Here is a 12,982-nt window from a genome sequence, read left to right on the forward strand (position 1 = left end):
TTGTGAAATCGCGTGTTAGGTTTTTACATGTTAGTTAATTTTATAGTTAAATAATTTCGTTTCAATATTGACTTTTTATGAGGATTTTAATTTAAAAATATTTTGCTAAAGGGGAATTTTTAGAGATACGTGGTTTTGCGTCATGAAGTGAGATAGGAGCTGAAAATAAGCAAGATACGTGCTTTTGCGCGAAATAAGTTGTGAATATCAAAGATACGGTTAAATGTTTTCTTGATTTAAAAAAAAATAAATCCAATTGCAACCTATTAATGTTTTTAATGTTATATACGTAAATTGGGGTGTAGAATCTAAATATGTCAATTTTGACAAAACCACGTATCTCAAGTTACGTGGTTTTGTTTTAACGGCGACGAAATAGGGAAGCTAAGAGCTAACAGAGGGAGGAAAGGGAGGGGTTAAAGATAATTAATTACAGAATTTAATAAAAACAAAAAAAATAATAACAAATTTGTAACAAAAGGAGAGTTTTTCGTTCAGGCCAGCGGGAGATAAAGTTCCAAAATTGTGAATAAGCCTGTTTTCTTCGGCTAACATAAACCTAAAAATGGAATACATTTTGTTCTAACTATGGATTTTAAAACGGATCGCGCCTAAATGACAATTAACACTTCATGTTCAATTATAATCGATTCTTTCGATTATTATTTCCCTCTTACATACGTGACTGTTGTTGACCATATATGGATGTTTCGTAATATATGACGACGACTCAGTTTTTTTTGTATCGTTTCTTAGTAAATACCAAAGTTCGTTGTCTGCTTAATACAGGCGTACGTAGATATTGCATTACCACTTCAGTCAGGTATATTAGAAATACACATCATTCCAATATACTGTAGATAAGATTTGTTTCGATGAGGTTATTCGATTTCGCAGTAAATTATTAGGACTATCAGGTCTTAAACTGCTTTAATCCTAATTTTCACGAATTATAATGCCGTTTATTACCGCAGTTAAATTAAAATCAATTATTTAATTAAAGTTAAATGTAAAAATCTGCTTTAAGGGACATTAAGTTTCAAATTAATCTTACTGTATAACAAAATTATTCTTCACCGTTTACGATCGAGAATAACCCTCGGTCATGACTCTATTTACCGGTAAATATTCATTTTTGATTTCAATATAATTTGGGTGGAGACCATGACCAACGTCTAGCCTGGAAATACGGTAATTCTATTTATTGTAATAACAGGTTTCATGTACTATTTATTTACAAAATTTTCTTCTAGGGGTCATTGCGGATACCGTCGCTTAATAGTAATTGCTATATCCGTAAAATTCATTTAATAAAATATATGTCACGGTAGGTTTAGTAATAGTTGTGTCTAAAGATAAAGTTCATACTAACTAAATACCGCGATATTTGATGTTTTAGTGAACTCGTAAGTGATCCTTTTAGAAAAACGAGATTCAATGGATTTTCAAATCATTTTTCGTATACAAATGAGGTATGCAACTTCACATTCGTTTTTCTTTTCTATAACTCGGTAGCAGTGGCGGTTCTAGGCAGGAGCAACCGGTGCAAATGCACAGGGCTTCGCGGCTCTAGGGGCCTCGCTCATCTATCATTCTATAGGCCTCTTGCTTCAAAGTTATATCGACCTTGCAAAAAAATAAGTCACCATTTCCAAGATTCAGTTTGCAAGAATGTGCGAAAACATTTCTGTTTTAGTTTAAAAAAGAATACTCTCGTCGTGCACTCTGCTTTATAATCAAACCAAATAATTATAATCTATAAAATTCTGCAAATACTTATTTAAGCAACTAGTTTTTCTTGTCTGTCCGTCGCAGAAACTTAAATTGCTTGAATTTAAACAATGAAAAGGGGCCTCGCGCTTTCAATTTTGCACCGGGCCTCGAACACACTAAAACCGCTACTGCTTGGTAGTTTAAATATATTAATATAATTTATATAAGATAAATATGGATTAAAAATTTACAATTCGAGCAATGGAACGCTTTCATTGCAATGCAATTTTAATACCTAGGTATCCATTAATACACAGAACAATATTCGAGATGTTATTCGAAGTTTGATCGATACATTTAAATCAAATACTTATTTTAAATTTTTTTAATTTGTGAACAAAATTGATCCGTGAAAAGAGAATTCTGCATCGCTTGAATTTGGTATTTAATATCTTCGTACATTTTAGACTAACTCGAGTGAGACGAATACAACAAAAATTGAAGTGGACAATGGAGTGCTAAATCACTTGTCAAAATTTTCTACTTCTTCTTATGGAGACGTATTTGTTTTTGACACAACACTAAATTTAAAAATATTAATTATACTATTTATGTTGATTGTAGAACAACACGGTTGCTGGTCAACTTTTTCACTATCAAATAAACTGCATTTTTACCAACCAAGAACGAAACAAAAGTACAGCGGATAATAAATTAAAAGGTATGGTATTTGGAAAATATTAACAAACTTCAATGGACTTGGTTTCGCGAACGAACGTAATCTCATCGTAGTGTTAATATTAAATTTTTAAAGAAATATACTGTCTTCATATTATTACTAAGATAATTTCCTTAACCAAAAATGTTTCCATAAAATTAAACCAAGCGTTTTAATTACTTTGTATATTTAAGAAAGTTCATAAATTATAAATGTATAGATTGAAAATCATAAAATAACGTTTGATTATTTTAGAATTGAGGAGCAATTTATTCGGAAGCTATCTGCAACAAATCAGAGAAATCAACAAAAGGCTACTTCCCCATTCGTTAACGTATTTTTCTAAAGTGTTTGTTCCACCAGAAATTGACGTATTAGGAGATTACGACACGATAGACGCGGAAGCGAGTTACCTAGATATCGTCAACTGTACCAAACCCGATATTAACAGCGGTCTCAAATGTAAACGGGTTCTTTATATCGCTGATTATGGGTTCGGAAAAAGAACAATTTGCCTCAAACTTTTGGAAGATATTATTGACGGAAAATGGTCTAAGGTAGAATGTTGTAACTATGAACTTTACATTATGTATGATTTACAAAATATGATAAACAGCGAACAAAACTCAAACTTGTGTCTTTTCGATAATGCCTTGCTTTTCTATCTCAAAAGGTATACGATGCTCGAAGTAAGCGAGATTGAGAAATTGGTTAAGGAAAAAGCCGAATCTTTTTTATTTTTCTTAACCGGATATGAAAAATTAACGTCGGAAATGAAATCGGAAGTAGACAAAGTTTTAAATTTCGCGAATAACAACGGCAGTTTATGTTGTCCGATTTTTAGACTATGTACCATTATACTACTAACAGAATCTAGAGCAGTGAACAAAGATTTCTCGTTAATATTTGATAAGCGCTTCAGGCAAAAGCAAATTTCTAGTAACTTTTTAAGTAAACTTTTACCTAAAGTGCTGAAAGAGTACAAGGTTGAAGAACAAGTATTCGAAAAGTGTTTGGATAGAAATTGCAAATACGCTCTACTGCGAACGTCGCCTTTATTGGTCGTATACGCCGTCTATGTCTTTCATTCGGGTTTCAAGACAACCGAAGAACGAGAAAACGCATCTCAAGGCGAGTTCCTCAAACTCTACTCCTCAAAGAGCCGCATTTTCTTTAAATAGGAACATTATAATACTTTAACTTAAAAATGTTGTTTTTGAAGTTTTTTAAATACTCAATTTTATTAAAAATATGTTTTGAAATTTAAATATTCTTTGAATTTAAAATAAAATAATTTTTATTTCAAATAAAATTATAATAAAAATATGATTTTTATTTCAAATAAGAATATGCTTTTTATTTTAAATAAAATATGCCTTTTATTTTAAATAAAATATCCTTTAGATTTTAAATAAAAGTATACTTTTTATATTAAATAAAAATATGCTTTTTATTTTAAATAAAATTATGCTTTTTATTTTAAATAAAAATATGCTTTTTATTTTAAATAAAAATGTGCTTTTTATTTTAAATACAAATATGGTTATTATTCCAAATAAAAATATGGTTATTATTCCAAATAAAAATATGGTTATTATTCCAAATAAAAATATACTTTTTATTTCAAATAAAAATATGCTTTTTATTCAAAATAAAATATGCTTTTTATTCCAAATAAAACAAAATTGATTTATATTCCAAATAAAATATAATATATTTTTATTCCAAATAAAATAAAATGTGATTTTTATTCCAAATAAAATAAAATATTAGTTTTATTCCAAATAAAATAAAATATGCTTTGAAATTGAAATAATTCGATAAACACAACGAATAACAGAATAAGGCCTCAGTAACAATCGATTATAATCAGTGAAGTAATATCGTATGCCTGAACTAAAAAATATACATCTACAAAACGCTTGAGGCCTATCTATCTCTTCACATATTGTAAACCAAATCAGCTAGTCGCGCGCGCAGATAACAAAACGAAGCTAAGCTTCAGGTTTCGTAGAATAACAATTTTACTAATATGAAATATTGCTCAGAATAACAAAGGGTAGAAATATTTTCTATTTGATAAGATTGGACCATTTAAGTTTTAGAATGGCAACTTCAATCGATATAGTTATTAATTGCTAAATGCTTATTACACTAGTAAGAAACGATTTGAATTGAAACCCGCTTTTAAGGCGGTAAACGAGTGGTTTTTTTTAATAAATTGACGCTCTGATCGATCTCGTCTGCAATATGGCTTTCATGATATATTACGCAGCGAGATTTCTGGTTGATGCTTCAGGCCGAGCATTAGCAAATCGCAAAGCCCAAATCGAAAAGGTAAGAATGAGATATTTTAAAATTCTACAATTATGAGATATCAGTATATGTAATTATTTTTAATTTTTTTTACGAAACCATTGAAAATTCAATTTGAGGCCAAAGGTCACTCTCATATTTGTTTGCATTTCAGCAACTGAGTCAAAATGATGACGATATTATCGCCAGACTAGAGTTTGAAATGGATCTGTACGCTGACAGAGTGTCTTTTGAAGAAAATGAATATGTATAAATCTAAAAAAAATAAAATTCTAATGTTGCGTTAAAATCAATTATTTTCAGGATTCACACACTGACAGTTTAATGGAACAATTTGAAAATTTTATGTACCATGATCTAAGTGTAATTAAAAATATATAACATATTTCTTTGTGGTGCAAAGTCTAGTTACGAGCTAAAATGGACCTTTTAAATATCTTTTTAGCACGCGGTTTTCATCTCGGAAACGTTCATAAGGGAAGTTTTGCTTGAAAAACAAACCGACACGATCAGTACAATGGAAGCAAAGTTAAAAAGTAATATAGCTTTATTTTTAGGTGATCGTTGCGTTCGAATAACTCATTCCGTAGATATATTGTACATGAAAATATCACTATTAATCAAAAATTTTAAACATAACTATTAAAAGCATTGCACCCGTGCAAAGACTTATGCTCTTTTAAAGAGATCAAGAAAACGCCTGTCCTAGGACAATTATTATTTTATTTAAATTATGTTATTTCGAAAAAGATTTGGGTATTGGATTTTTTACAGCAGGTGCGCAATTCTTAACTCGAAGTTTTAAAAATTGGTGTTTTCTAAATTTTGCTTTGAGATCATCGAAATGATAACCCGATGCCTCAGAGTAATGTCATGTTTCATTTGGTTTTAGAAATGGACGATCTTCGAAAGAATCTGCTGATAGTTTATCGCAGAGCTAACCGATTTGTTTTCCCCATCGCTTCTGATCCAAACTTCCTACTTTCCGTCGAAGAATGCTTCATCCAACCTGAGATTCGTATACTGCGAAAAGGATCGAAAGAATTGTTTAAGCGAGAAACGGTGCCCTACGTTCACATTCTCAACTGTTTGCAAAGCGAAACGTCTATTCGAAGAATTTTGGTCTTAGGCGAATTCGGTTCCGGAAAAAACACAGTGTGCTCCAAACTAATATTAGACATTGTCAATCGAAAGTTTTTATTCTTAGAGAATGAATACAAACTTTATATTTGTTGCGATTTAAATAAGTTTCAGGATTGGAACACTAAGACGTTAGACGAAATACTCATTAGATTTTGCCATTGCTATTCTAGTATAATCCACGCCGAAGAAACGAAGGCACTTTTGAACACGTTCAAAGAAAATATATTGTGCATTTTTACGGGCTACGAATATCTATCCACGATAGCGAAAGAAAAAGTTAATTTTCTTTTAAACAAAAACAACAAAGAGGGCACGATATTTGGACACTCCACAATCGTGATCGCCACGACGGCAGACCGAGATATCGCACCGGCTTTCAAGAATTACTTTGATAAACACTTCGCGTTGTGTCGCGTTAAGTCCGAAACCTCCAAAGAACTGTTGGTGAAACTCTTCGACGGAAGTGACGATGAAAAGAACGAGTTTGTAGAATATCTTGAAAAGGAGAAATTGTTGTTTGTGCTGGAGATATCTCCGCTCATCGTCATATTTTCTTGCTACATTTACAAGACGTACGAAACGAAAGACCGATACCAGTTTGTCGTGGAGCTCGTAAATCTATTGCGCGAATGCAAGAAAGATAAACGAATCTTCAAATCTCGAGAAACATTCGTAGAGAACGAATTACGAAAAAACGAAAGCGTTACCAGTTGTTTCGGATCCAAGTTTAGCGTTTTCGACCCGAAAGCGTACGAATGTTACGCGTATTTGACTGGAAAACGTCTTAGAATGATAGATACGTTTGATAGATCTTCTCATTACGTTCAGAGTTCTATGGTATGCAACCTACGATCGGTAAATTTTGAAGAGAACGCGAATCTATATAATCAACAGGTTCTAGCCATGAGTTCCCTCTATAAATTATTTCACGAAATTCACGATCTCAGAAAGCACATAAACTGGCTTTTAGAGCTTTTTACCAATCATTATATTAAACGCGAAAACCAAAGAAAGATCGTAGAGATACCAGTTGGCGAAATTACGCCGGTAGCGTCGTTTGATAAATTAAGAATGCGAATTTTGGATCGTTCGTTGATTAAAGTTTTTAAACAAAGAAACAATATTGACTATCATTTCGTTTCGCTTTTGATATCAAAAGTGATGGAAAACTTTAACGAGCGCAAAGTGACGCGGTTTGTCAAAGTATTAGGTAGGGTTACTCTCGCTTCGAAGCTCACAGAGTCACCCATTTTATTTATCGTCACTCTATTCGTCTTCCAAAATTGGGAGGAACCTTTAAGCGAATCCGAGATCATTGACAATATAGACCGATGTCTTTTTAACTGCGTAAATTTTGAAACAGTAAATTTCCTAAATGAAAACTACTTTATATTACTCGCTAAGAAAAGGGAATCGTTCTTAGATATACGGATGAACAATGGAATAAAACGGAATCCACTTGCCGTCGACTATTTGGACGTTAAAGCTGGATTGTTAGCCTTTCTCTATGACACCGAGAAGTTCGAAAAACGTTTGAAAGAAATCGTAAGTTATAAAATCGAATTGGACGAAATGAATTATGATATGTTCAAAACGGAGGGATACGTTTTTTCTTCACGCGAGTTTGAAATTCAAAGTAAGAAAGAACCGCGCCAAAATTTTAAAGTAAGAGATATTGGCGAAGAAATTAAGTTGGCCCAAAAAAATTACGAGTACTTTTTGCGGAACAAGAGTGTTGAGCGCGGTAAGACTTTGCTGCTCCGCGTGGAAAACGTTTTAAGTCATATGCTAGGGGACCTTCACGAGTCCATCGAGCACCTGATTGAACGTAGAGACTTTTTTTCAACCGAAAAATATAAGTACTGGGACGTACCAAAATTTAAAGGTCAAATTAAACACTACGAGATTATGTTAGCGCTACAAGAAAATAAAATAATGAATTGGTCGACTCAGTTTGAAGAAAGCCTAACCACGCTTCGTAATACGAAAGCTTTGGAAAGCGATACCACTTCAACTTTTATTTTAAAGAAAGATACCATCAGCCCTTCTGAATTTATAAGTAAAAGGTTTGGAGGTATCTTGGAAGGTCTACGATGCATATTGGACAAATCGTAACCTTAATTACTGGAAGTATAACCAAGAATGTATTGAAGTTACTAAGAATATTGGACTACAGGCTTCTGATTCCCATCCTCGCAGCCTTTGTAGCTTAAATTCGTCCGCTTTCCCATTCGAGTTTGCTCTATGGTATGACCTTGAATGCGCCTTAAATGCAGACGAACTTTCTCCACAAAAGCTGTGAGGATGGTACCAGGGGTTAATGCTATGCTGAAATATTCTTAGTAACTTCAATACATTCTTGGTATAACTCTATAGGGGAAGGTCAAGCTTTCGTCAATACTTTTTATCTACATTCTGGACAGTCGTGCCAATAGTGAGTTGATCTCTAAAAACGTTCTTACGGCGAATGGAGGTTTTTAGGGAAGGCCTTCCTTAGTTTCAGTTGCGGTAGAAATCTTTTATTTTGTATTTTAAACTGAAAAATTATATTTTCAGATATGATAAAGTAAATATTTTCGAGTGCTTAAACAGTTTTTATAGTTTTAATTTTAATTGTTAATTAATTGAACGTATTAATGTAATATAATGTAGATGTTCGCAAAACCAGCCAAGTCGTGAAATTAAATCAAATTAATTAATTAATCAATCAATGACAAATTAGATAGAAAGTATGGCTTTGGTGAATCTAATTCACGTTTCATGTATAAAAATCAAACTGTAATCACTGTTTATTAATATATATATATTTTTTTTTCTTACAATTTTTTATCGAGTCACTCAACTACCTCTTGCATATTTAATATCATTTCGAAAGTAGTTATTTTGACTTATTTTTAATATCAATAAATGTTCTTAATCCTTTTTATTGGAAAATAATTATAATATTTTTGATATAAAATAATAAAAAAGGATATTGTAAACTTTTAATTATTGAATATATGTTCGTAACAAACATTAAGCCTATACAAATACATGTTATCTACTTCCTGTTATAGTCTCTACCGACTGTTGCTATCCGCAGACTACCTCAAGATAAGATACAGAATGTTTTCTACCAAAGGTGAAATACTTAGTTTATGGGTGTATTTGTATCTAAGAATTCTAGGAAGAAGACGAACCTAGCTTGGCATTGTTTATCAAATGGCGATACAGACGTTCAAATCAATATTTTATTCACATATGCCGTTAAAGAAAGCATATGGTAATTCATACAATTTACAATATACGCGTTAACTATCTCTATTAATTGACGAATTATCATTTCGAATGTTAGTTTCAATATTTCAGACGAGCACATTTGTCAAGGCCTGAGGTGAACTATGAATGTATTATTTTTGGGGACACATTTAGTAAAGTGCATCGTGAGCTGGAGGAATTTCGAAACTAACAAGGAACATGAGGTATAGCAAAATTACTCATTCTTATGAAGAATTAAGGTTTATCTAGTTCTATATTTGTAGGGAGATGGAAATGGGAGTAACGATATTGACGAAACTGGACCCGTTCCGGGGGACAGTGTGGATGAGCTCCAGCTTATTATTAGGCAATCAGGCCCTGAAATGACTCACCAACCGGTAAACTTTAGTTTCATTGAATTCAAAATAGACTATAAAAATAAGGCTAATTGAAGTATTTGAAAGATAAATATAGTTAAATAAAAGTTGCTAATGTTATGCAATATTTCATATAACATATCAATATAATTATTTATATCAACAGTTGATATAGGAACAGTCTTGTACATTTATAGATTTGAAAAAAAATTGGTATTATATAATTAAATAATTTAATGGAAATATAACTGTTTTAATTGTGCACTAATGGTTTTCTTAAATTTTCCAATTTATTTAAAATTACTTCTGTTCTTGTTCTGGATCGTGTTCATTCGCTGAAAATAATTGAAATTAAAGTTTGCTGCTAAAATATTATCACCATTAAAGTAATCTCAATATTATATGTTTATAGAATCACCATTCAAATGCCATCGATCCTAATGTAGTAACTAACATCGGAAGCCTCAATGGAATTTCAAATATAAATTCACCTAATTCGGCACTTTCCGTGGGACAGGTACGATACACTACTTGTACATTAATTATAAATTTCAAAATGTTTTAAAAATGTTTAAACGACCTAAGGTGGAAGGGTAAGTTAAAAACCGGTTTTAATTTGGAATACAATATAGGTAATTTAAAATTAACAGCAAACTATTTATTGTATGTAATAGGTAAAACATTGAAATGTTTTGGTGGGTTTTAGTTGATTAGTTTTGGGGAATGCAGTTTATTATTTAACAGAGAAAAAAATATTTTAATTAAAAACGTCGTACTGGAATTGTAATTCAAACAAGGGTAAGACCGTGATACTCTTCGCCGCTTAAGGTTCAGTGGTTTACGAAATGATAACAGCTCGACTAACCATTAATCAAAATAAGCGTTTTTTTAAAGTTCACTACATGATTTACATTCATAATAAGTTACATAAAACTATACAGTTACATATGCACTTTTTAAATATAAAATAAATAAATATAATATAAAAATTGTTTTATCCATTATTTCAAACAATTTAAAAAAAATTAATCCTTAAATAAAAAAAATGGATGGGAAATAAATAATTTTTATTTATTCTTCAAAATTACAATCTATCCTGTACTCTTTTCAGAACCAAAACGTTTTCTTTAATTTTCTTTTCAGGGAGGAATTGCAATAGCCCAACTTGTTCAAATCATTATGGGTCAATCTAATTGGAATGATCAAAATTTAGATACACTGGCCAAGAGTAAATTTTATTTTCGCGTGTTAGTTTAAAGAGAGCTTTAATTATTACTTATTACTTTCAGAAATGAGAGACTTCATATTTTCAAGATATCGAGATCATTTGAAAATGACGTATCCAATTGAGACGGACGAGAGTTTTACATTACCCTTACAAGAGGTCTTCGAGCAACCAATTATTCGGGATATAACCGTCACGAAAGGAAATTCCTTAACAGCGAAAACGGTGGCGAAACGTACGCTACTAGAAGGTAACCATGGAACCGGTAGAAGAACTTGGATGAGGATAAACTGTTGGAATGTAGTTTGCGGAAACGATCCAATTTTCAGCGTGGGAACCCCTTGCAGATTATTGCTTTTGTGCGATCTTTCTAGAGTAGCGAATGAGCTTCTAACTGACAGTCTGGAAAATGTTCTCATTCGGATATTTCACGATCATAACGAAACGAGCGATATTGAATTAACCAAAAACGTTTTGAAACGATACGGAGAAGAAACGTTAATCTTTCTGAGCGGCTACGAAGATTTGCCACTAGAAATAAAGAAGACGGTTAATTCATTTTTCATCAGATATCCGGATAACGTCGAATTTCCATCCATCTTTGATCGTTCGACTATTTGTCTAGCTCTATCGACGGAAGCTTTAAAAGCAAATTCGGAAATGTTCCGACATTCTTTCGACCGACATTTAGTAATTCAAGGTTTATCGAGGGACTCGTGCCTAAAGCTCGCAAAGTACATTTTAGAAAAAGATGGGAAACCATTCGATTCCTTTCTAAATTGGATGAACAAAAATCAGCTTTCATTTCTGTTAGACATGTCGCCTTTTACGATCGTGTACGTGTGCTATTCCTACATTAGAAATAAGTCGAAAAACCGTTACGAATTTCTGGATTATTTGATGATGATAAGTGGCGCGGGTTATCTTCGACGTTTGAATAGAAATTTAGCCAAAAGCGAATTGAAAAAATTAACCAAAGGAACGGTACATAGAATTGGACAGACTATTTTTCAAAAGAGAATCAACGTAATGGGAACTTTATCCAACGAGTATTTGGAGAATTCGGACTGGAAAATGGCTAGAGATCTAGGATGGATTTCCAACTATTGCCATGGTTTTTATAAAGTTGCCAACGTGATGTTTCTAAAATATTTCGTTACGAATTATCTAAATACGGAATTGGGTGTGTACGATTTAGAAGCCAGTTTACAATTCTTTCTGAGCGGTAATAGAATAAATTTCACTATTATTACGAGTTACTCTCAAGGAATTAGTACCTTGAAATACATGTTCCTAACATCTCCTGGCGACATTTTTACGCTCGCTCTTTCAAAGGCCAGTGACGAATTTCACGTGTGTTACTTCATTCACGAGGATTTTGTAGATCTCACAAGCGATACTCCACCTTGTTTCGCCGTTAAATTGGAAAAAAGTGGTTCAATGAACCAGCAACTTTTCGAACAGTTGCAAAGACTTTCGCCTTTAGACTTCGTGGGGGAACATTTTTTAATTGCCGCTGCTCAAATTTTGCATAAAACTGATTTCTCGTGTTCAGTTTTATTTCCTTTGGAGGAAAACGGAGTCAGACGGAAAACACCATTTGAATTAGAGCGAGAAAAAATAGTTTTCAATTACGAATTGGACATTGAGGAGAGTAACGTTACTTTAAGTTATTACGTGGTTTTACCAAATGAAGACATTGGTGTAATCGCTAGATTTGTTTCGGGAATGAATCAATTACTTTCCCTGTGGCCTAATATTTCGGATTTTGCTTTAACTAAAGTTTCCCTCAAACTAGATCCAAGTAATCTAAAGTTTGCCAATAAGTGTATCAGTATTGCATTTGGACCGGGTTCTGCCTGCCTTGATTTTACGACGCTGGAAAATTTACAATATTTTATAAATTATTGGATTTTTCAGTTTAAAACTTGTAAAAGACTAGACGAATGGAGTGTTAAAATAGGTGATACCATCCTCGAAAGTTCAACTTATACTTCCGAGAACTTTTCTACTAAAGATTTAAATGAATATATCAGTTCAGGGCCAATACACATTGAATTGTTATTTCAGATTCATGACATTTGCGACGTTCTAATAGAGGACGAAAACGATTAAGTTCAATTATATCGAAATATCATAATGTCTTTTTGTTTAAACCAAATAAAGAAAAATACATAAAAATTAAAAATTGTAATAATATTAATGCGGTTTGTGAAAATAACCTAATTAGACCGATCATTAATTTACAAATTT

General features: G+C 32.2%; 4 protein-coding genes across 6 annotated transcripts in view; 3 read left to right on the top strand and 1 right to left on the bottom strand.

Moving 5' to 3' along the window:
- Positions 1–12,982, bottom strand: part of LOC149947957 (uncharacterized) — a 534,917-nt gene that overhangs the window by 271,758 nt on the left and 250,177 nt on the right. The window lies entirely within an intron of this gene.
- LOC149947961 (uncharacterized) lies at positions 928–3,689 on the top strand. Its single transcript, XM_090172258.1, has 6 exons — positions 928–1,191; positions 1,254–1,327; positions 1,400–1,472; positions 2,181–2,273; positions 2,338–2,434; positions 2,687–3,689. The coding sequence occupies exons 2-6, from the start codon at positions 1,320–1,322 to the stop codon at positions 3,610–3,612; spliced, it is 1,197 nt and encodes a 398-aa protein (XP_090028384.1). The 5' UTR covers positions 928–1,191; positions 1,254–1,319; the 3' UTR covers positions 3,613–3,689.
- On the top strand, positions 4,491–8,662 carry LOC149947962 (uncharacterized). Of its 2 annotated transcripts, XM_090171718.1 has the most exons (6): positions 4,491–4,768; positions 4,902–4,994; positions 5,051–5,110; positions 5,193–5,283; positions 5,640–7,526; positions 7,557–8,662. In XM_090171718.1, exons 1-6 carry the CDS (start codon positions 4,682–4,684, stop codon positions 8,003–8,005), a joined length of 2,667 nt encoding a protein of 888 aa, XP_090027844.1. In that variant the 5' UTR covers positions 4,491–4,681; the 3' UTR covers positions 8,006–8,662. The 2 variants fall into 2 exon arrangements, with proteins under 2 accessions (XP_090027844.1, XP_090027843.1); XM_090171717.1 differs by having other exon boundaries at positions 5,640–8,662.
- Positions 9,061–12,861, top strand: LOC149947963 (uncharacterized). 2 transcript variants are annotated; one of them, XM_090171942.1, is made up of 6 exons: positions 9,061–9,152; positions 9,225–9,351; positions 9,412–9,525; positions 9,917–10,021; positions 10,648–10,732; positions 10,794–12,861. In XM_090171942.1, exons 2-6 carry the CDS (start codon positions 9,271–9,273, stop codon positions 12,842–12,844), a joined length of 2,436 nt encoding a protein of 811 aa, XP_090028068.1. In that variant the 5' UTR covers positions 9,061–9,152; positions 9,225–9,270; the 3' UTR covers positions 12,845–12,861. The 2 variants fall into 2 exon arrangements, with proteins under 2 accessions (XP_090028068.1, XP_090028069.1); XM_090171943.1 differs by having other exon boundaries at positions 9,239–9,351.

This window comes from Leiobunum rupestre, chromosome 4 (genome assembly GCF_980474605.1).
Source record: "Leiobunum rupestre chromosome 4, qqLeiRupe1.1.hap1, whole genome shotgun sequence".
Lineage (NCBI taxonomy): Eukaryota > Metazoa > Arthropoda > Arachnida > Opiliones > Sclerosomatidae > Leiobunum > Leiobunum rupestre.